The sequence below is a fragment of the Epinephelus lanceolatus genome, chromosome 21 (genome assembly GCF_041903045.1).
Source record: "Epinephelus lanceolatus isolate andai-2023 chromosome 21, ASM4190304v1, whole genome shotgun sequence".
In the NCBI taxonomy this organism is placed as follows: Eukaryota; Metazoa; Chordata; class Actinopteri; order Perciformes; family Serranidae; genus Epinephelus; species Epinephelus lanceolatus.
In genome coordinates this window covers 36,952,064-36,974,028 of record NC_135754.1, presented here as the reverse complement: position 1 = coordinate 36,974,028, position 21,965 = coordinate 36,952,064, and the positions used below count along the sequence as shown (strand labels likewise).

Below are 21,965 nucleotides of genomic sequence, written 5' to 3'. Positions count from 1 at the left end.
ACTCTCTCTCTGTTTATCAGACCACAAATGAGACAAGAATTAGCTGATAGCCACCTCACGCTCCCACCGCCTCGTTCCCTCCACCGCATTCCCGCCGCTGCGGACTGCTTCCCTGGGAGGAGAGCAGGCAGCAGTTCTGAAGACGGAGCTTCGGCCAGGGGCTATAGCGACTTGAATTCGGCCAGTGCAAACCCCCTTAGAGCCAGATGTCACAGCAGCATCAGGTCTAACCTGTGTAACAGCAGCAACAGAAAGTTTGCTGGTCTGGCATGGAGTCAGGGCTGTCCTGTCCGCTGGAGCTGGGGTTTGAGCTGGCTGGATGTGGGTTGCTGCGGCCGCTGACTGGGGGTCAGTTTCTGCAGCTGCTGCCTGCTCCCCTCCTGGTGAGGTGGTCTGTAGTGGTGTAGGACACACTGTGAACTGAAGCTCCAGCTAACATTAGATACATAAACGTGAACAGCGGCGAGCTTTGGCTCCTGTTAACAGAGGACTAAACTATTAGCAAAATTTTCTCTCCATCTCTAAAACACTTTGCTGATATCGACACATGTTTTATTTAGTTTATTGACTCTTTGTTTGATCAGTCAGTCTTCATTTTTGGGTTGCTCTGCAGTGTAGTTAGTTGTTGTCAATGTTGGAACAGCACCATTCTCTGCAGGATTCTCCTCCACTGAATCAGACTTTCACCGTCTGAAAGGATGTGCACGCACATCTGCATCTGTACAACAGCCAATAGGAATGCCCTCTGTCTGAAATGACCTGTGATTGGACCAATTCTCTCAGACCACTTATATTTCACAAGGTTATTATGGGATTTTTGCATGATGATGCCAAAACAAAACTCCACACCCAGCTTTAAGGTATGATTTTGACCCGACATTCGATTAAATCACTCAAAAATATTTTAAATGCTTTACAAGACAAGACAAGATAAGGACATCAATAGTAACATGCAACCCTGTCTCCCTGGAAATGATATATGAGCCTCCTAATTTGAAACAGCAAACTTGTTTTAGAAGTCAGAATGAGGAAATGTTGTTGACCTGTCACGATGCAAAATGTTTACACTCAACACATCAGTAAAATGTTCACTGATAATATCCCATCTTGGAAGACAGTGTGTAGCAACTACTTGATTAAACGTGGAACTTAGTAAAGATAAGGGAAAGACTGTGGTCTCGGTTGAATATTGGAAAAGTCAACAATGATTTTAGGCATGAGGTAAAACCTGTTTATATTATTAACATTTAACCAACACTGCACTTTTCCTGAAACTTAACCACACTGCTTTTGTTCATGTGCTGGACTCAAGATGAACTGGAAAATTTAGTCGCAGTGCATGTGATAAAGGGTGGCAGTGTGACAGAAGTGCTGTGCTCTTTCAGAGCTCCACCTATTGTATGACTCACCTGAGACACACCAGGAAATGCAGTTTGCTGAGTCTGCTTGCCGGCGAGAAACTAAGACCATAATATTCACCTTCAGACCAACATTGCTGACAGAGTAGAGCTTCAGGAGGGAATGCTGGGAGTAATGGGATATGTGGAATACTGCTGACACCTCAAACGGAATAAGGGTTTTCTGAAAAACATTCCCAGTTTGAAGTGGAAGTTACTTTGACGGAGTTTTCTAGAGAAAGGAGTGGCATCATCTCCTGTCTGCCTGCTGGGTTTTCAGCTTCACACAGAGGAGAATGTCTTGTCGGCTGGAGGAGGATTTCTGCTGCCCTGCCTGCCACGACATCTTTAAAGAGCCTGTCCTCCTGTCATGTAGCCACAGCTTCTGTAGGGCCTGTCTGCAGAGCTGGTGGACGGAGAAACAGTTCCAAGAGTGTCCAGTTTGTCGGACAGTATCTCAGTGCAGTGATCCACCTCGTAACTTGGCGTTAAAGAACCTGTGTGAGGCCTTTTTACGAGAGCGAGGTCAGGAAGCAGCTGTGACACTCTGCCGTCTGCACTCTGAAAAGCTCAAACTCTTCTGCCTGGACCATCAGCAGCTGGTGTGCATCGTCTGTCGGGACGCAAAAATACACAGCGACCACAGGTTCAGACCCATTGATGAAGCTGCACAGGATCACAGAGAGGAGCTCCAGAAATCCCTGAAGCCCTTACAGGACAAGTTAAAGGTTTTTAATGAAGTTAGAGTGAACTTTTATCAAACAGCACAGCACATGAAGGTCCAGGCCCGACGCACAGAGAGGAGGATTAAGGAGCAGTTTAAGAAGCTTCACCAGTTTCTAGAAGAGGAAGAGGAGGCCAGGATGGCTGCACTGAGGGAGGAAGAGGAGCAGAAGACTCAGATGATGAAGAAGAAGATGGAGGTTCTGAACAGAGAGACAGCAGCTCTTTCAGACACAGTCAGAGCCACAGAGGACGAGCTGAGAGCTGAAGACGTCTCATTCCTGCTCAACTACAAGGCTGCAGTGGACAGAGTCCAGCAGCGCCCCCTGCTGGATGATCCTCAGCTGCTCTCAGGAGCTCTGATAGACGAGGCCAAACACCTGGGCAACCTGACCTTCAACATCTGGAACAAGATGAAGGACATGGTCTCCTACACACCTGTAGTTCTGGACCCAAACACTGCTCATCCAGAACTCGTCCTATCTGAGGATCTGACCAGTGTGAGACATGGAAAGTTACAGCAGCTTCCTGAAAACCTAGAGAGGTTTGCGTACTGGGATTCTGTCCTGGGCTCCGAGGGCTTTAACTCAGGGACTCACAGCTGGGACGTCGAGGTCGGAGGCAACAAAGACTGGGAGCTGGGGGTGTTGGCAGAGTCTGTGTGTAGGACAGAATTCACGGGGTCTACAGTCTGGAGTGTAGACTTCAATGATGTTGGCTACAGAGCGTACTCGCCAACACAGAAATACACTCATCTCCCATTCAGAGAGAAGCTCCAGAGGATCAGGGTCCATCTGGACTGGGACGGAGGAACGCTGTCATTCTCTGACCCTAATACTAACACACACATACACACCTTCACACACACTTTCACTGAGAAACTGTGCCCGTACCTTTCCACCAGGAAGGCACTTCCTCTGAAGATACTGCCTGTAAAGATTTCTGTAAGAGTGGAAGGTTAGAGATGAGTTAGGTCAGGGTCTGCAATGTTTTTCAAGCCAAGGACCCCTTAGCTCAAAGACACACAGAGCACGGACACCCTGCCACAGACAGCGTACTGTATTAAACTAAGCTGCACTTGACATAATTCTCTGAATGTCCTTGCATCTTCTCTTGTTTGTTCCTGCCTGTAGCTGCGAGTGTGCAGTAGTTTCTATCATGGCTAGGTGCATTAGCATCACCCTCTGCACTTTCACTGCCATGTCACCGTCCATCTACGTCCCGACCCTCACCTGTGGTCATGAGCTTTGGGTAAAGACTGAAAGAATGAGATCACAGATGCAAGCGACCAAAATGAGTTTCCTTGAAGGATGGCTGGGCTCAACCTTAGCTTTGAGGTGAGGAGCTCAGACATCTAGAGGGAGTAGAGCCGCTGTTCCTTGGTGTCCAAAAGGTTCAGTTGAGGTGGTTCGGGCATCTGATCAAGATCCTCCCGAGCCCCTCCAGTGTTCCAGACATGTCCAACTGGTAGGAGGTACCGGGGCAGACCCACAACACACTGGAGAGATTATATATCTCATCTGACGTTGGGACCCTCCAGGAGGAGACTCAGCCCTGGATGAAAATGGATGGATGGATTAACTCTGAGGTTGCAAGTCTTGCTGTATCCTTGATTCAGATCTAAGCTTTAAGTCCCACATTAACAAGGTGACAAAAACATCATTTTTTCGTCTCAGAAACATTGCCAAGGTACGACCATTTCTAAATGAAACAAACGCTGGGAAACTGATTCATGCCTTTATTTCTCTGCAACTCGACTACTGTAACGCACTTTTTACTGAGAGACTTCAGCTCATTGAAAACTCTGCAGCTCGGCTATGAGCCAGAACCAAGAGGAGAGAGCACATCAGGCCAGTCTGAGCTGCTCTGCACTGACTTCCTGTTACATTTAGAATTGATTTTAAGCTCCTCCTCCTTGTATACAAACTAACTCTGTTGTTAACTATTTGCCTACAAGACCACTGCAATCATCTGCTGCTGGTTTACTGGGAGAAGATCGGGGGATGCAGCCTTTGTCAATTATTTTAGCCTTTAACTCGCTCTGCCTTTCCTCACACAGCTCTGAAACTCTTTTAACACTTGACGTTGCTGCGACTCTTTTGAAAATGTTGTACCTTACTTGATTTTTGGTTTTATAATTTTATGATGTCATGATTTCTGATTTAATTCATCTTGTGATTTCTTTGTGATTTTAAATCTGTTTTATGTTGGTTATGTCATGGTTATTTCATTTTGTGCTGCATTTTTTTGTATGAAAGGTGTAAACAAATCATATTCCTCTTCTTCTTCTTCTTCTTCTTCATTACTACAGCTACTACTACTATTGAAAATCAATTTGAGATTAGAAATAAAGTGATATGTTTTATTACTGAGTGTGTGAATAACATTAACGTCTCTTCTGAGCTTAACTTTATGTAGCCTGTCATATGTATGAAATCCACTATTTAAAGTACTTATGTTTTATGTAAGTGGTTGCAGCCTGTGGCTCCAGTGTAATGATGGTGTTGTAGCATATCGTATGTCTAATAAATGATGAATTTTTGACATTAATATTCTTCAAATCTGCACATTTGTCTTTAAAGTGAAATATGAGATTACAGAGTTACCCTGCAGTTTTAGATAATACTTTGTTTATAACTCACAATTCAATAAATGCACAACTAAACAGGCACAGAATCTTTGTTTGTGTAAAACATCCCATGGTCAGTTTTCTATCTGTTTTATGCTGTCAAAATAATTTGACAACAATATTGTTCATTCTTCTGAACTGTTGTTCATGCTGTTAGTATAACAGTTACTTTATATTTAATTTTAAGTGTATACCTAGTAGGTGATTTTTTCAGAATTATATTATCAAAAATGTTTTGACAGTTTGACTGTTGTATTTTACCACTTTTATGTCTTCCGGGTTTTCATATAAGCCTGGACAGGTTTCTACCACCACATGCACTTTTTATATTTTTGTTCCCGTTCTCCTTTGTATTTATGTATGTGAACAAATAAAGAAATGAAGGTTGGGACATTTTTTTTAAATAAACTGAGTGCTTATAATGTGGAGCAGTTCAAGATCCTTTTTTTAAATCATGTAAAAAAAAAAAGATACGTTTTAGATTTTTAACAGTATGCTTCCACCATAGACATAAATAAACACATACTTTCCGCAGTAACTCGGCAAATAAAACTCTTTATTAACTTCGCTGATATTCATTTATATTTTCCATTTTATCCCTCCTGGGGCTGCATGATTATTTATTGCGTGCTGTGATCTGAAATGTACCATTTTACGAGTTTGATGGGAGCTCCTGAACGCTTCATTGTAGTGCTAAGATTAATGAAGGTATTAGTGTGAAGGTGGAAATACGACGTATGAGCATTTCCGGTTATGATTTTAAAAACAAAACTAGACATCAAAACAAAATAATATATCGACGTGACATTGAATAATATGACGGATGAAGACCTCTGTAATAAATACGCATTTTGCAAACGTAATTTTATATATAAATGCATACATGCTAACCAGCCTAGCTAAAATGTTCTTTCCGGTTGTTTAATTTATGCTTTTATTTTTAAGGACAGATCAGAGAGTTTCCGGTCCCGTTCGGCTGTATCCGGTTAACTTGACGCAGCGGGGGAGTCCAATGGAAGCCTTCGTCGCAACCCGGAGGAAACAATCGAGTGCGATTTAGCTTAAAAATAATAGCAGATATCAGAATATAGTGTTATAAATTATATATTTCCCAATCAGTCAGGTTGTGCCGTTCTCGCCGTTGTGTTTGAAACTCGCTGATTCGCCGTCAACGACGTGAGTTCGGCCTTGTTTATACTGTGCAGGGCAGCTTGAATCAGGGGAGCAGGCCCGGTCCTGTGCGAGTTCAACGGCCGCTTCGGGTCTGGAGAGTGTTTTGTGCGGATCGGCCCTTTAGCTCACCAAGTAAGTGGAAATACGGATCACACTCAATGTTCGTGTAACAGCAGAAAACTGTCCGTGTTCGGAGTTTGTGCCTGTTGCCCGACACGATGTCAGTTTAGAGTTATTGTTAGTTAGCCGTTAGCCTCTAGCTAGCAGGGCTCCAGTCTCCTCTGTAGAGCTTTCTGCTAATGCTAACGGCTAGCGTTGAAACTCGAGCTAACGATAACAGTAACTTAAGGAGATGTGTTAACATATTTGTACGTTAACATATGTGCCTCCACGTAATTCCACTGACATATTAACGGATTCGTTTTCCCTCCACCCGTGTGTTTTGTGTGTTTTCATTTATTCTTCTGCTAGCATCCTGCCACTGCTGATAACAGTAAGTTAGCGCCATTAGCTCGCTGCCAAGCTAGCTAATGTTAGCCGTGTTTTGTTAAACCAGCTGGCTAAGAAGCACTCAGGCTGTTTGCTAGTAATTCTCACACTCAGCCAGTGTTATGCTTCTTCTGCATTAACCTAAGTGTGAATTAAATTAGATGTATACAATGATTAAATATTACAGATATTATAAACATTAAGAGGCCGTTCTCTTGTGGACAAAGATTTATTTAATCCATGATTCAGTAAGTAATTAATTATCTGATCAGTGATCATGACTGACAGCGGCTCCTGCTGTTTAGTTTGCAAACTGAAATACAGTTGTTGACTAAAAATGTTTTAAAAAACGGTTATTATGAGGAATCACATCCATGATGTCAATAAAAATGCTCTTATGAAGTCTTAAAGGGGAACACCATACAAATTAAGAATTCCAAGAAATTATTTCCATAGTCTTCAAAAGTTCAATTAATATTTGAAAACTTGAGCGACTTCATCTTGAATCCAGAAACAAGAGAGGGAAGTCTCAAACTTGTAATGTCATAGGGTGTAAAGTCTGGAGCTGCTCCATATACAATGAATGGGAAGCTGATTTTATGGACCTGGAGAATGTTTGTTTTGTATATCCAAATGAGCTTTATTCTGGGTTTTTAGTTCTGAATCTAAATATGTACCCATGTACTCACAATGTTCGTCTGGCTGCTCTCAGTCAGTAGGCTTCCATGCACAGTTAAGTGGAGCTACAGTTACAGCTCGACTAGTACGTTTAACTGGACTACTGTCCTTGTCCCAGTATACACACACATTTAATGCTACTGGACTTCCCAGTCAAAGCCCAGGGAAGAAACTATGGAGCATGCTCAGAGCGCCTTGGCCTGGTTGGGTCTCATTGACCGTATACATGCAGGAGGAATTCAACTCCCAATCACATTATCTGGGAGTATTAGTCCCACTGTGAGAAATTTGATCTAGTACGATTTCAGTCAGACTGCCATGTTTACATGGATTTTAAAAGTCTGGCTTAGTCAGATTGACACAATAACTCGTCTTTCTGTAATGTTATGGAAGCATAATGTCTGTCTTCTAGAACATCTTTAATTGTCTATGGAAAATGGGCGTAGTTCCCTTTAAAGGTCCCATTTTCAGTCTTATTCTTTTTTCTCACATTGTCTGCCTGAATTTATCAGTATTCACCCTCTGTCTGGAACTCTCCATTTTATCACCTCTCTCTTTAAGCCCCCCTCCCAGAAAAACTCAGTCTGCTCTGACTGGTCAGTGTTTTCGGGTCCTCCACATCTGCACTGTCATTGCAGCTGGGGGAAAGACTGTAACTGCACTGTAGTGGCACTTTCTATCGTTATGGACTGTTTCACTTGAATTGCAATGCTAAGCACCAACTTGGGTCCATGTTTACTTCCTGTCAGCTGTTGTCATGCACATACACTGCAAACATTCCAACAGGAAGTACAACAGGACCCATTCAGAATGTTTATGGATGTGTTTGTAAACCTAAGCTGATGCGCTACATCAAAATGAGAGCACCGTGGTGTGGGGAAATGAAGCATTCTGTTTATACATGAATTGACCAACAGTGAAGTTAATCCCTCCGCTTGGCGCTCTGCTGCTCCATCTCCTCAGACTGAGTGTGCTCTGCCACTCCGAGAATACTGTGCTCTGGATAATGGTTCAGTCCTACAGTACTCAGAATTTATGCATTTACAGCTGGCGGTTTGTGCCAGAGTGCACTCCGGGGCGTGGAGTGAATGTTTCCAAAGGCACCAAATATTTGCTTGAAGTTTGAAACACTATATAATGCAGTTTGTGACATCACAACTTCAGGGAAATCCCAACAGTATGAGACCTTTTAAATTAGTTCATATCAGTCTCTGTGGTTTAACACTCATCAGTCACATTGTTGAGTTAAGAATATTGATCGCATTTTGGATGAAGGACTTCTTGAATACATTTTTAGTTCACAGAGGAGACGACAGGAGCTCTCTGCTAAGAAACTCCTCGCTCTCCTCATAGTCCTCTCTGTAAAGAGTTGGGTCAAGGGCTTTTGTGGCCTGCCAACTATTTTGCTCGCCATTGACAGGATCCTAGAGAGTTTATTCTTGGATGTGCAGTTTAGGTGACTGTACCAGGCAGGGAGGTGAAAAGTTAAAACGCTCTCAACCATAGCTTTGTACACTAGTTCTAAAATCTGCTGACTAACACAGAGGCCACTAAGTGCTCTGAGAAGAGAAAGTCACTGTGAGCATCCCTTGAAAATAGACTCTGTATTCCCAGAGAAGTTCAGCTGGGTGCCCAGAAATGTACTGACAGTTTCAACATGTCAGCCATCAAATAAAACTGGCTCTGTTTTCAGATCTTGTTTTGTGCAGAAAATTCTTTGGTCTTGGCCTCATTATTAATTAAAAAGGTCTTATGAACTCTGAAACGTTGTCCCTTTCTGCTTTCTTGTTTCCTTGTCTTAGAGAATATGACCCAGATGCAACAATGACATCCAGATTTGGTAAAACCTACAGCCGCAAGGGAGGAGAAGGCACGTCCAAGTTCGACGAGGTTCTGTCCACCAAGAGAGGCACCCTTAGTACCAAATGGGGTGACACCAAATACAAAGCCAAGGTAGGCTCCAAGCGTGCCGGCGCACCCAAGAATGATTCTGTCCTGGAGGTGTACAAGAGACCCCGTCCGTGTGGAGATGGCTTGGAGGATCCGTTTGGATTTGACAGCGATGAGGAATCCAAGCCGGTGACGTCTCGCAGTGGCAGCAAGTCATCACCCGCCAAGCCGACCTATGCGGAGCCTCCACAGGCGCAAAGGCCTGGCGTTTCTCTGGACACGGGGAGCAGGTCCAGCCTACAGGGGGCATCTCACACTTTGACGTCCTCACGAGGGGCGTCGTGGCTGCCTAATGACAGGAGCCAGCCCAGGTTGGTGGAGGACACAGCTCGGTTCTTCAACAGCAGCAGTGCTATCACAGGTAATGCACAGGATTTGAAACCTTTAAGCTTCTGAGCTCTGGACTAGGACTCCGTCTGAAGTTATTGATTCATCTGTTCATTAAATTAACGGCTTAATATGGATTGTTGAAATAATGATAGATGCCCATTAGTAGGTACTGGTCTTTAAAGTGTCGCTTAGCTGCACTGATATTATCTCATCAATAGTATAAAAACTTAAATATATTCACTTAAGATTTTTATGAAAAAGAACAGTGAATGGCGACGTAAAGTCATTATGATGGTTGATGTAGATTTAGTCCAGCAACTTAGCAATTGCCATTTACAGCACATAATAAACCCAGAATTTTCTTTAGGAAATATTAACTTTTTATTTATTAAAGACATTAGAATGAAACACAAAATGTTCTTACAGTGTAGTCACGCTACAGTCTCTGAACAGACTTAAAATTGATGCTCTAAACGTCCCTCAGTTGGTTTTGCTTTTGAATATAATTTTAAAGTAACGGCAACACCAAAGCACCTCCATATGGATGCCTCTTCTGAATGTTTTCTGTCAGTTGTAAACAGTTAAGCCTCTCTTAACTTTTTTATCTGTCAAAATGTGAACACATCTGACGGGATGAGTGCATCACGAGCCCCAATTTTCACCCAAAAGGAATTGAATACAGATGCAGATGTACAGATATGACGGTTGAGACATTTTAACCCAGGGGTCAGCAACTGTCAATCAACAGAGTCATTTTTGACCAAAAAGAAGTTAAGCAACCCTCCCTGGAGCCACAACACATATTTGAACAGCCTTTTAAGTCTAAATCAGCCTATTGATATTGAAAATAGATGTAAACAAGCACTCAAAAACATGTTTTACCACAAGGTGGTGACTCTGCAGTGGGCTGTTTATGATTATTTGGTACTTAAACTTGGCAGTGTTGGCGGTGAAAGCAAACAAATCTGTATTAAGTGCATAGGCTACACGATTTTACAACTGAAGAATGTACGAATTCATTCCGGCTTACAACGATGATAAATGAAAATGTAGATGTTAAAAGACACTCCTTGTCATTTCCATATGATTTTTTTGTCAAAGCCACAGGGAGCCACTGGAGAGGGGCTCAAGAGCTGCGTGTGTTGACAGCACCCATTACTTGTGACAAAAAAACAAAAATCCTACGTGGGGAAAAATCATCATCATTGTTGGGCAGAGTTGTCTCATCTGTGAGCTGCCTCAGGAGATAGTGACAATGCTGAAACTGTCTGTTTAAAAAGGGTCGGCGGACAGGACAGGTGTGACGTTATGATGACGTGTTACACGTGTTCCCCAATGCAGGAGATTGAAAAAGTGGCTGCTAGCAGTTAGCGGCTGACTCAAAGAAGAAGAGCAGTGGCCGTACATGTGCACAAATTGTGGATACAGCGAGATACCAGAGCTCCTTACCCTCCGAGCAGAGGATGAGATCAGCCACCATATAATAGGGATGGTTAATGATTGTTATTGATGTGTGATGTCATTGTTATTGCTTAGAAAGTACTGACGACATGTATGTTTTATGTCACACTAGAGGCAGATGCTGTTGTTACATATCATGCCCGTCACGTCCCTTTTGATTTCACTCTATGGCATGCTGTCTAAAATCACACAGTGGAGCGACATGATGCCGCCATGGTTTGGTTCTGTGTAAAAATGCAAAGTTGCAGTAAAAACGTGGACTTCGTAGCATGATCTCTGTGTAAAAGGGCCTAGAGATGTTAACAGACTTCTGGTGCTCAGATGACAAACATGCTGGCCTCTAAAAAAACCAATGCTCCTGCGGACTTCACATTTGTTTCCATGATGTGAGTCTGTTTAAAGATAAAGGTCACAAACGTGTACAGTTTTCACTGAGCATTATCAGACCAGCAAACAGGCGTCGTAACACACTGCACACACTGCACACACCTAAAGGCTGATGTTGAGCAGCTTTGTGCAAAATGATTTAAAGGGGAACTACACCCATTTTCAAAATGCATACATGTCATTCCTAGGGTCTAAGACAGTCCAAAATATCAGTAAACATGAACAACTTCTCCCAAATCCCCCAAACTAGAGTGCTTAAACTCAAAATCTGTGATGTCATAGAGTATAAAGTCTGCAGCTGCTCCACAGACAGTGACTTGGAAAAGATGTTGTAGATGACACTGAGAGCAGTCAGGAATGTTCTGAGTATATGGGAACATTTTCAGTTTCAGAACTGAGAACAGTTCACTAGAATAAAGTTAATTTGGGTATGAAAAAGAAAACAAACAAAATCATTGTCTATGGAGCAGCTCCAGATCTTTATCCTTGATGACATCACAAGTTTAAGACTTCCTTTTGAGGTTTCTGGCTTTGAGAGAGTCCTGATGTTTGCAAATTTGAATTGGACTTGGAAATAACTTAATGGAATTCTTAATTTGGGTGTTTCAGAACAATCAACAGGTGCTTTTCACAAGTGTCTTCTCCTGAGACTTGAGAGATTTCATTTTTTGACCGAAGATCATCAGAGAAGTGAGTTTTTTTGTTTCTCCGCTCGCAGCCGGTTGCTGTCAGTGTCGTTGCTTTCAGCTTGACTCTCCTCTGGCTTTCCGTGACTGCTGCTGGCCACCTGCCAGAGACGCGAGCCACTCGAACGGACTCCTGAACAACAAGCTGTGCCTCAGTGAGCACTTCTGCTCAGAGTGACGTTTCCACAGTGTTGGGACACTGAGCCACGTTGAAGGGAAGCCAGCGCGACACCAGAGTTCAACTGAAACACTGCCATGGCGATGTTGACTCAGTAAATATGACAAAATCCTTGGCCAAATAACTCTTTTGACAAAGTGTGCCAATACTGTAGAGCTGGCTGTTGCTACTCTCAGGCTGATGATTGTATTCAGGAAGACTGTGAGGCTGTTGAACTTTGAAACAACAATAGAATAAAAAATCTTTAGCACTTTATTTATATTAAGCTTGTGGCTCTTTCCTCCTTTGTCAGACTTTTAATCAATCCACAAAGTGTAGAAACATATTTAAGAGAACTATTTTGATTGGATCACAGACATTATTTATCACTAAAAGTCCGTCTACATTGAAAGCTTGCAGCCTGTGGGCGGCAGTGTGCAACCCGTGACCATGAATTTAAGTTTCGTTCTGGTAAATGTGAAGTTCTGACGTTAATGTGATCAAATTGATTTTGTATACCATGTCCTGCATTAATGGACATCCAGAGCGAATCCACAGGATCAGGATTGAGGCCAATCCGGTATTTTTCGATTGATTGGCTAAAGCTCCCTCCCTTTCTAATGCATCGTCTGTTACTCTTCGTACAGCAGCTGTCAGAACCACCTCGCTGTCCTCCTTTAAAACACTGCAGCCGTCTCTTCATGCACTCTGCTGTGAGAGAGAGAGAGAGAAGCACGGAGTACCACAAAATAAACAGAAGCCAGCAGGTGTAGGTAATGATACGTCAACATGTGTCAGGGGGCTGTGTGAGCAGAACTGTGCTGGGTGAAAACAATGACAGCTGCCTTTTCTTTATTTCAGTGACATTTCTCAGGTGGACAACGGGAATTTGTGTTACCACAATAGCGAAGGCCTGACCGGGAATAATCTCTCTTTCATTGGCTGGCACTCTTTGCCTTCATTGGTTGGATTAGTTAGTGAGATTGTTAAGGGTGAGATAAAGTAGGGCAGGTCATTCCTATGCTAGTCTATACAACACAAATTTGCAGTGGACAACAGCTCTTACATGCTGCTGCAGCTGGTTTGAAAAGTGCTTTTGAACAAATTTCACTCTCAAAAGTTCACAATCTTGCTCACCTAAAGGGTGTAGTTGTCTGGGTTTTACAGAGGAATCAATGGGGCAGAGTGAAACCCAAATAATGCTCTCATACTTTGAGCGTTCGGCTTGTTTAAATGTTCTTCTGTGTGAGTCTGCCCTGCTGTCTGGGCCTTTTTTGTAGTACATTTAAGATTCATTCTCAAATGAAGTCCATGACTAAAGTGGGATTAATACTTATGCATCAAATCAACGCTGCATTTACGGTGTACTCTCTGCGTAGATGCATACCCTACGCTGGAGCCTGACGTGCATCTCCCCAGAAATGTAACAACATGTCGCGGGTAAACCTCCAGTATATTTTTGTAAAGTGAAACCCATTTCCATCAGTGGAAAAGAAATAAAATAGCACTTGAAGTCCTGCGTGTGATTTAGCCTGGCTGCTTATCAGTAGAGGAAAGTCTGCTAGCCACTAAGCTAACCTATGCAATATAAATTGTCATAGGCTTATGCTAATAAAGTTAGCATGTTGTATACGTGGGGGAAACGTGTTTAGTATGATAGTTGTTTTGTCAGTGAACTTTGTGAGCTGTAATGGAGCTGAACTTTGTAACATTACCTTTGTTAAATGTTGCTGTTGTCCCTGGTTTCATATGAGTAGAGGAAAAACTGTTAGCTGCTGTGCTAATTTATGAAATGTAAATTGTCATAGGCTTATGCTAATAACGTTAGCGTGCTATATTTGTGGAGAAAAGGTGTCCAGCAAAAGACAAGTGTTTGTCTGTGAATCTTTTTAAAAGAAACTGATTTGTGTATTTGTGTGTGAAAGTGTCTATTAAGCCACGTTTAATGTGTGTTTTGAATCAATCAGATGTTACAACACTTAACAGAAACCCCACCGCCCACTAGAGGTGACGTACAAGTACAAATCCGCCTCAAATAGTCACAAATCTCTGTTACAGCCGATGTGTCCTTTAGTAAGTCTCAAACCTCCTCCTTCTGTTGCCATCCTCTGTGGTCATGAGAGTCAGATAAAAGCCTGAAATGCAGTATAATGAATGATAATGCTCTGCTATCTTATATTATATGTCTAACAGAGCAAACTCTATAAAAAGCTCAGGTGGTCCAAATACCTGAGACAAGATAACAAAACTCTGAGTTGAAAAAGATGACGTAGAGTGCTCTGGGACTGACAGGTCATGTCAGCTGATTGCAGATCTTGGGTAATTGGCTGTATACATTGAATGTACAGACAGAGCACCTGGCTAAGGCCAATTTAATCTTTCTGTAAAGGACAAAGCCTGTTGCCGATGCTCTGGAGCAGCTGACACAAGGAGAGAAATGTCCTCTTGTCATTGTTCACGTTTTATCCTTTGTGAGTTTTTACTTCTCTTTCACCAAATAAAGGCTGAAGAGCAAAAAGTAGTGAAATGTCCTACTTTCTAGTTTTGCCACGCTTCGACAACACTGCCTCCAAAAAAAAAAAATACCCCACAAGCTCTTTTGCAGCAGATACAGATATTCTTTGATGTTACACTGTGAAGCAATTTCCTGTCTTTGCTTAGAGTAACGAGTCCGGTATTGTCACCCGTCTGTTATCCGTGAAGGCAGAAGCGACTACAGGGTGCTAATAACCAGTGTGTGTGTGTGTGTGTGTGTGTGTGTTGTCCTGGAAAGTGGGTCCAGACCCTTCTGAGTTTCTTAAAGACACACACCAACTGGCAGATAAGTTTGACGTGAAGCTTGGTCGCAGCTCCAGCTGTGTGTGTGTGTGTGTGTGTGTGTGTGTGTGACCTGTTTTCAGTGTGTAAAAGTGCTTTTCAAAATGGTGCAATCTTTATGCACAACATGGTTCTGCTGCAGCCTGTGAAGAAGCAAACTGTGGGCGCAGTGCTGTTGTATCAGATAGATGCTGTAGGTTTCAACTCGTCATTATTGAGTCTGAATAAATGCAGCTGATTAAAAAAATGTAAAACAATTGGAAAACGATTAAGGTTTGAAAACTGGACGGACCGTAGCTGTCTCCACAAACACATGTGAAAGAAATTTGCATCCATGATCATTCTGGTGTCAACCTAAAGCCCTTTTCCCTCCTGAATACTAAATGATATCCATCTTTTTTGTTGGTTGTCACCGCGGCCCATTTTCTGATATTTTATGGATCACACAAGGAATTACGATATCTAAAGAATAATATAAATTGATAATAAAAATATCAAATAGTTGCCATCCTCGTGTATATTAAGATACCTGGATATAGGACGCTTAATGTTGTCCAGTAGTAGACAGGAGCTCTTTTTACACAGAGATCTGCGATTGGGCTGCAACAAAGACCCGTTATTGCGACGGCTTTGGTTTTTAAACCACGCTATCATCATGCCACACCAGTGTGTGATTTTTGATGTAATGCTGGCATTCTGAAATCAAGACCGGCGTGATGTGTGTGAAATATAACGTGAGCACTGGGCAATGCTTTTTAAAAAGCATCAGTGGCATAACGTGGTAATAACAATGATTTATCTGTTATCCTGGTCAAGTAAAACCTGGAAAAGTCCTGAAAATTCTGGAAAAGTCATGGAATTAGTTAAAATCTTTGAAAGATTTGAAAAAGTCATAAATGTTGTGTGTAATAAAACAGTCACAGTTATTTCCTGTGGGTAACCTTCCACTTAGTGCAACATAGTAGCAAATTCACTTCCTGCAGCTGTTGCATCAATGCATATGCATCAGTGTGTGACAACATTTTGTTTACCATCACGGATGTTTCTTTCTCTCCCTTCATGTATGCCAGCTAATTGAAATTATGTTTGGATCCGCTATGTTTGAAATGCGCTGGCAAGGAGGGCAAGAAAAATAATCTGTGTTATGTGTTCTTGAAAATTCACAGAATAGTTTTGAGTTTCAGTTCATACAAATATGTATTTGGCAGTTGATGTTGTCCTCTGCTCTGGATTTCACTGTCTGCTCTCTTTGCGGATTTTTTTGGTGCTTCTTCTTTGATTTGGCTGCTAACTGCTGCTAGCCGCTTTTCAAATCCCCAGTGGTGGGTTGAACACTTACATGTTTTCAAAACTTCCTCCGCTGCCGGCTTAAAGGCAGGAATACTCTGCTCCCCCATTCTGCGATTGTACATTTCAAACAGTGGTGTGATACTCCCGCCTTGAACAGGCAGTGTAAAAGAGGCTAGTGTCTAACTGACCAAAGCAGAGATCCTTTAAAAGTGTGAAGTTTTCTTATTCATTTAACTTAAGAACATACAAAGATTTGATGTCACTAGTTCGTTGTATTTGACAGGACTGATTTTGGGTCTGTTTTTCTTTTGCCGTAGGGAATTCCCAGCAGAGCTCTGCGTTGTCAGAGAACCAGCACAGCTATTCGTGGTACCAAAACGCTTCTGAGAGTGATAAGAAGCCCCTGGCGCAGACCACCGCCCTGAAGACAGGGTCCAAGGCAGAGTCCACCTACGATTCCTGGGATGCCATCATGGGTCTCCGTCCGCCCTCACCCGACCAGGAACCTCGCAACCCTGCCCCCACGCTCTCTTGGGCTTCAGCTGGCAGCACCGTGGGCAGCTCTGAACTAGGGCAGATCCGGCACGAGAAGCCCCCCTCTCCCCCACGGCTCCAGAGCCCCAGCGAGAGTGAGGACCTGGGAGGTGACACGGACTTCCTTGTGGAGACTTTGGACTACTCTCAGACCTCCTCCTCCTCCTCCTCCTCCTCGTCACTTGTAAGAAACTGTCGGACATACAGGAGGCCTAACAAACAGGGCTCCGGCAAAGCCTCGGACTCAAGCGGCTTTGCCAGCGCTGTTTCTGCCACAGACCTTCCCAAATCCACCTCTGACGGCAGTAATAAGATGACAGGTGGAGGAGGGGGGCGGGGGCGGGGCAGGACAAGGGACTTCACGGTGCTGCATCCCTCTTCAGTGTCGATGTGTAACGTCACCATCCAGGACCGAGGTGTGGAGGAGTTTAGTTCTGATGCAGCACCCTCTAGTGGCAGCAGTAGTGCAGGTTCTGGCAGCACCACAGAGCTGGGAGAGGCGGGGTGGCAACGGAAGAAGACAGAACAACAAAACACGAGGTAGAACAACACACAGTAACAGGGCCGGGCCTTTTGTCTGACTTATTTCTTTAAAAAACAGAACAAATATGTTGTTTAAATAACCAGCAACAAGTGAGACAAGTGGGTGCAGGACTGATTTGGAAATTCACCATGACTCCACAAGTGTGTGTGTGTGTGTGTGTGTGTGTGTGTGTGTGTGTGTGTGTGTGAGAGACAGACCTTTAATCAGTCTATCTGCTCTCTAAGTTTAATTGGTGGTTTTTGTTTTGAAGGTTCATAAACCCACAGAACTTCTCCTACTGCTACTGAAGGTTCAGAGTTTCCAAATATACAAAATATTCCAGGCTGATATTTGGAGAAACCTTTCTAAAATGATGCACAAATCATTCAGAATATTTCCATCTGATGAAATGATGCAGCTATGAAAAACAGTTCAGGGGACCTATTATGCTTTCCGTCAAGGTGCATTGCATTCTGGGTCGTAGCATCTGTACCTTAGGACACTCTTCTTTAATGGAGACAAAAACAAGAATGGAGCGGTCAAAGAGCAAAAGCAACATTTCCTTAGAGAGAAGCTGAACAAAGAAGCTAAGTAGCACGCCTTTGCCAAATTAAAGGAAATAAACAGCCCTGATCTGTACGAGGTTGGGACGTTGGTTCAGGTAAGCTTGTTAGAAAATATTTCAGGTTGAGGCCGGGTGGGTCATAAAGGTGACAAGTTATTATAAGTTTCACAGACATACATTAATCCAACTTCGACCTTCTCCTCCCCTTTCTTTGTGTTTTTCTCCGTGTGTCTCGGACAGCAGGCAGCCTTATCATCAGTGCTGCTGCGCTCACCTCCCCATTATTTGGCTTTTGACCAGGAAAATTTGTCCAACATATTTAAATCTCTCCAGTCTTAGTACTTCCCTCTGCAAATATTTAGGCCTAAAACTGTGTCCTAACAGCGAGCAAGTGCCTTTCTGTCCACACTGAATCCGTTAAATATGCACCTCTGGAACCATGACATGGGATGCTTTTCAGTTTTTTTCAGTTCAGAGTTCAGAGCACTCCGGCAAAAATGCCAGGCGTCTAGAGCTCAGAAACATGAGGCATATAGCAACGCAAAAACAGCGAGCAAAAACTTTCATTCGTATTAAAAACATTTACAGAAAGCTTCTTCCAGCTGCTGACATGCTTTTGGTGCGATTAGGATTTATATCATCTTTAATGTCGGGTTGGAATATTTAAAACAGCACATAACTTTAATAAAGAGAATAAACAGGTATATGATGCTGTCAGACTATCTGGAATCACATAATTTTAACAAACGTAAAGAGGAACCAAAGGGGAGACCTAAACATCTACAGTTATTGTAGATCAAACTAGATTTCATCTCTGAGTGATGGCACAGTGTCAAAGACATTTAAAGTTTTCCCGCTTTATGTTTTTAAAACTTCTTTCTAGCTACTTCCTGAATGGTTTCACTGAGAAGCTTGATGAACTCGGAACAATCAGTAAAGCAAATGGCTTGAACAGGTTTTGTATCGAGGTGTGTGTGTCTGCTCACAAAGGGACAGTTCATGTTTTTTGGGAGCTTTTCATTTCACGCATTTACATGTATTCATCTCTCAGTGTGAGGCTCCAGGTCAAAACTCTGTTTCATTTTGGCCTCAGCCTCCCTGCACATTCACTCCTCTGTGACATATCTCTCTGTCATACTTAATCCTTTTTTTGTTGCCCAGGACAATACATAAATTTTACCTGGATGACACACATCAAAGTGAGACTGTCCCTTACTGTCACAGGATGTCTTCTGAATATTTTTGAAATGCTGCAAGAAACACAATTTTAATTAAGTTTGCTTTCATTACCTGGGTTGGAATGAACAGATTAGTTTCCTCAACAGGGAAGAGTCTCATGAAAGTGTTAATTAAGATTTGGCTGGTCACTTTCATGTCAGCTAATGCTGAACACATTTTACTGAAGCCTGAGGTTGGAAACTAAGAAATGCACTCGACAGGACTCGCTGCAGAATGGTGCACCTGAGTGAATTGTTGAAATTGATTTTAATTAATTTTTGAAATTCATAAACAAGCTTTGGCTTTGTCTCCTTCCTGAGTGCAGGATGTAAACAGTGTTTGTTTCTCATGTGTCCCTGTCCTCGCCTCAGGTTCAAACAAACCCAGACAAAGTCAAAGAAGGACAGCAAACTGGACCTGTTTGGTTTCGATGACGCAGAGGCCCATCAGGAGAACAGCGCAGACAACGCAGACGGACGATCCAGTTATAAAATCCAGTACTTTGGCTTTGACGACATGAGCGACAGCGATGGCGCAGACGACGATGACGACGACGGCGCTAAAGAGAGGAGGAGGGCCAAGAAGGCTGCAGCCGCCAAGAGAACCCCAGTGGTTACTGTGGAAGATACACCGACCGCTGAGCCGCCGGATCCCTTTGAGAGGCTGGAGAGGCTGGAGAGGCCGATGGTTAAGGAGAACAAGAAGAACTCTGAGAGGCCGGAAAGCAGGATACGAGCAGGTTCATACATACACACATGCAGCTTACCTAACAGGGAGTTTTGTCTGTGTAACAGGGTTTCTAGTCTAACTGAAGACTTGAGGTCATTTGCTTTGTGTAGTGTTGACATGTAAACACCAACACAGAGCGCCCACATCATCACTGTTACACAGCGCTGTGTTTTTACCCCCATACCTCCAGCATACACTTTGAACCCATCCTCCCGCACAATACAACGCCCTAACACCACTAACAACCATGTCTCAACTGAGCTCATCCTCAGCAGCCAGTCAGTAACTATGTTTACATGCACAATAATTTTCCACTGTTCTTCTCAAGATGACAATATTCCAGATTTGCTATGGGTCACGTGTAGGGGTGTAACTCAATAGTTTCATCACAATATTATGTAGAATGGGGGAGCAACAATGCTACTACTGTATTTGTATTGAACCATTGGGTATGAGGGTTTTAGTTCAGTACGCGTTACAAACCAAACTTTACGTTGAATTAGTGGTATCCTGTTACACTTGGAAATTAAAATCTACAGCTTAAACTGTGTTTAATTTGATCTTCTCAGTGCCACAGTGCTCAACAAGGCAGCCACAGGATGGGACAGACAACATGCTGTCTGCCCCTCCCACCCCTGAGAGTGAGCAGTGAGACACACTGGGAAGCAGCTACGCTAAGCTAGCTTGTTACAAGATAGTTAATAGCAGCATGACCAGACCAGCAATAGGTAACCTACAGATCTGCTGTTTGGCGTTGAATTATGAGAGAGAGAGAGAGAGTGGTGGAGAAAAACACACGTTACCAAAGGACGAGCCGTTGCACAGCTACAGACTCCAGTTAGCAGCTAACCCAGTAGTACAGTTACATACAGACTCTTTAACAGCCAAGCCAGCAGCACACACGGTTGCCCGAGAGCCGCTGTGAGGATACAGCCTCTCGTTCAGCAGCCAACATTAGCACCAAGCACACACCCATAGCAGTGATCAGCGTCACAGATTCATCTAGAAAGACTGAAAGGTTTGTTAGCTATACGGCTGTTTAGCTTGTGTTTATATGACTGTGACATTTGAGATGTTTATTCACGAATTTATTTGACTGAAAGGGCTCAGAGGGCTCGTGGGACACAGCAAACTGACCACTAACACACAGTGAGGGAAAGAAACGACACTGATACTATGAGCTCAGTAGTAATGTCGTTTTTATTAGTAGGACACAGAAATGGTGAAAAACAGTTAAACTGTCTAACTCCAGTTCAGTCTTTCCACGTGTTTTCAGTAAGTAGTTTCTAACATTTAGAAAGTGTTAAGAAAAAAAAGTCTCTGATTTTGCCTTACCCAGACTTAAATAAGTCCATTTCAGCCAGACAGTAGCTCCTGCTTTGTATAAAAAAACAAAAGCCTTAATGATGTTAGTTTTTATTCACTTAAAATTTTAAAAATCAAGGAAGTTTCTTTGGCATTTCTACTTTTTTTGCTGTATCGAAAATGTGCCAAACGGTGACACCACTGTATCATTTCCAACCAAACCTTGGATTTTGTGTACTGCTACACCTCTAATATAGAGTCTTTGGATAGTGATACTATGTTTGCTGAAATCCTGGAGTCTGCTAGCGTGGCGTTGCCAGACCCAATTCGCAAAATGCGAATGGGTCTGGACACAGACTGTACATTTCCTCTGTTCCCGAGGGGCAGTATCAACGGCTGTCACTCAAAGTGCCCCTTCATGCAATTGGAAAGACAGAAAACCAATCTGAGTAAATGAAACGTGTGACGTAGGCTAGCACAACACCACTGTGAACAGACCAGCAAGCAAGTGCAGCGTGCAGCGGAGATGAGCTGGGATGATGTCTGGGAAAGAGTGTTGCCATCTTTGTGGATTTCCTCCTCACTGTGGACTCCGAACTTGGTCGCTTCCCTGACCTGCTCCTCCATGAGAGCGTCTAGTGGCGAAACAACAAAAGCCACTGGGTTTTCACTGAGTCCCATCTTTTTCCCGATCAACGCAGCCAGTTGGTAAATTAAACTTTTACCAACCCATGTAGGAAGGACGGCAAACACATCCTTTCTTCAGTAAAAGCTTTCAGTGCAGCCGTTTGCTCTGCTTTTAAAGAAAATGTACATTCCAGTTCGTTCAACACATTTACCATCGCAGTTTCAAAATCAGTCGCCATGCTGGTTGTTTACGAAATGCATTCACTCTGCTCCTTGTCCCTCCTATTCTGATGACGT

At 43.0% G+C, this 21,965-nt stretch overlaps 2 protein-coding genes across 3 annotated transcripts in view; both read left to right on the top strand.

Moving 5' to 3' along the window:
- The first annotated feature begins 1,238 nt into the window (after window positions 1–1,238).
- Window positions 1,239–5,171, top strand: LOC117247732 (E3 ubiquitin-protein ligase TRIM35-like). The gene has a single exon (XM_078163738.1). The coding sequence runs from the start codon at window positions 1,694–1,696 to the stop codon at window positions 3,080–3,082; it is 1,389 nt and encodes a 462-aa protein (XP_078019864.1). The 5' UTR covers window positions 1,239–1,693; the 3' UTR covers window positions 3,083–5,171.
- Window positions 5,172–5,737: 566 nt separating this feature from the next.
- Window positions 5,738–21,965, top strand: part of waplb (WAPL cohesin release factor b) — a 40,552-nt gene continuing 24,324 nt past the window's right edge. For both annotated transcript variants that reach the window (XM_033611299.2, XM_033611298.2), the window contains exons 1-4: window positions 5,738–6,054; window positions 8,892–9,400; window positions 16,485–17,241; window positions 19,379–19,746. In XM_033611299.2, the coding sequence (XP_033467190.1) occupies window positions 8,914–9,400; window positions 16,485–17,241; window positions 19,379–19,746 (1,612 nt within the window). In that variant the 5' untranslated portion in view covers window positions 5,738–6,054; window positions 8,892–8,913. The remainder of the gene's footprint in view (window positions 6,055–8,891; window positions 9,401–16,484; window positions 17,242–19,378; window positions 19,747–21,965) is intronic.

Excerpts from the sequence above, each read along its gene's own strand:
- LOC117247732 (XM_078163738.1), top strand. The coding sequence starts at position 1,694 with ATGTCTTGTCGGCTGGAGGAGGATTTCTGCTGCCCTGCCTGCCACGAC.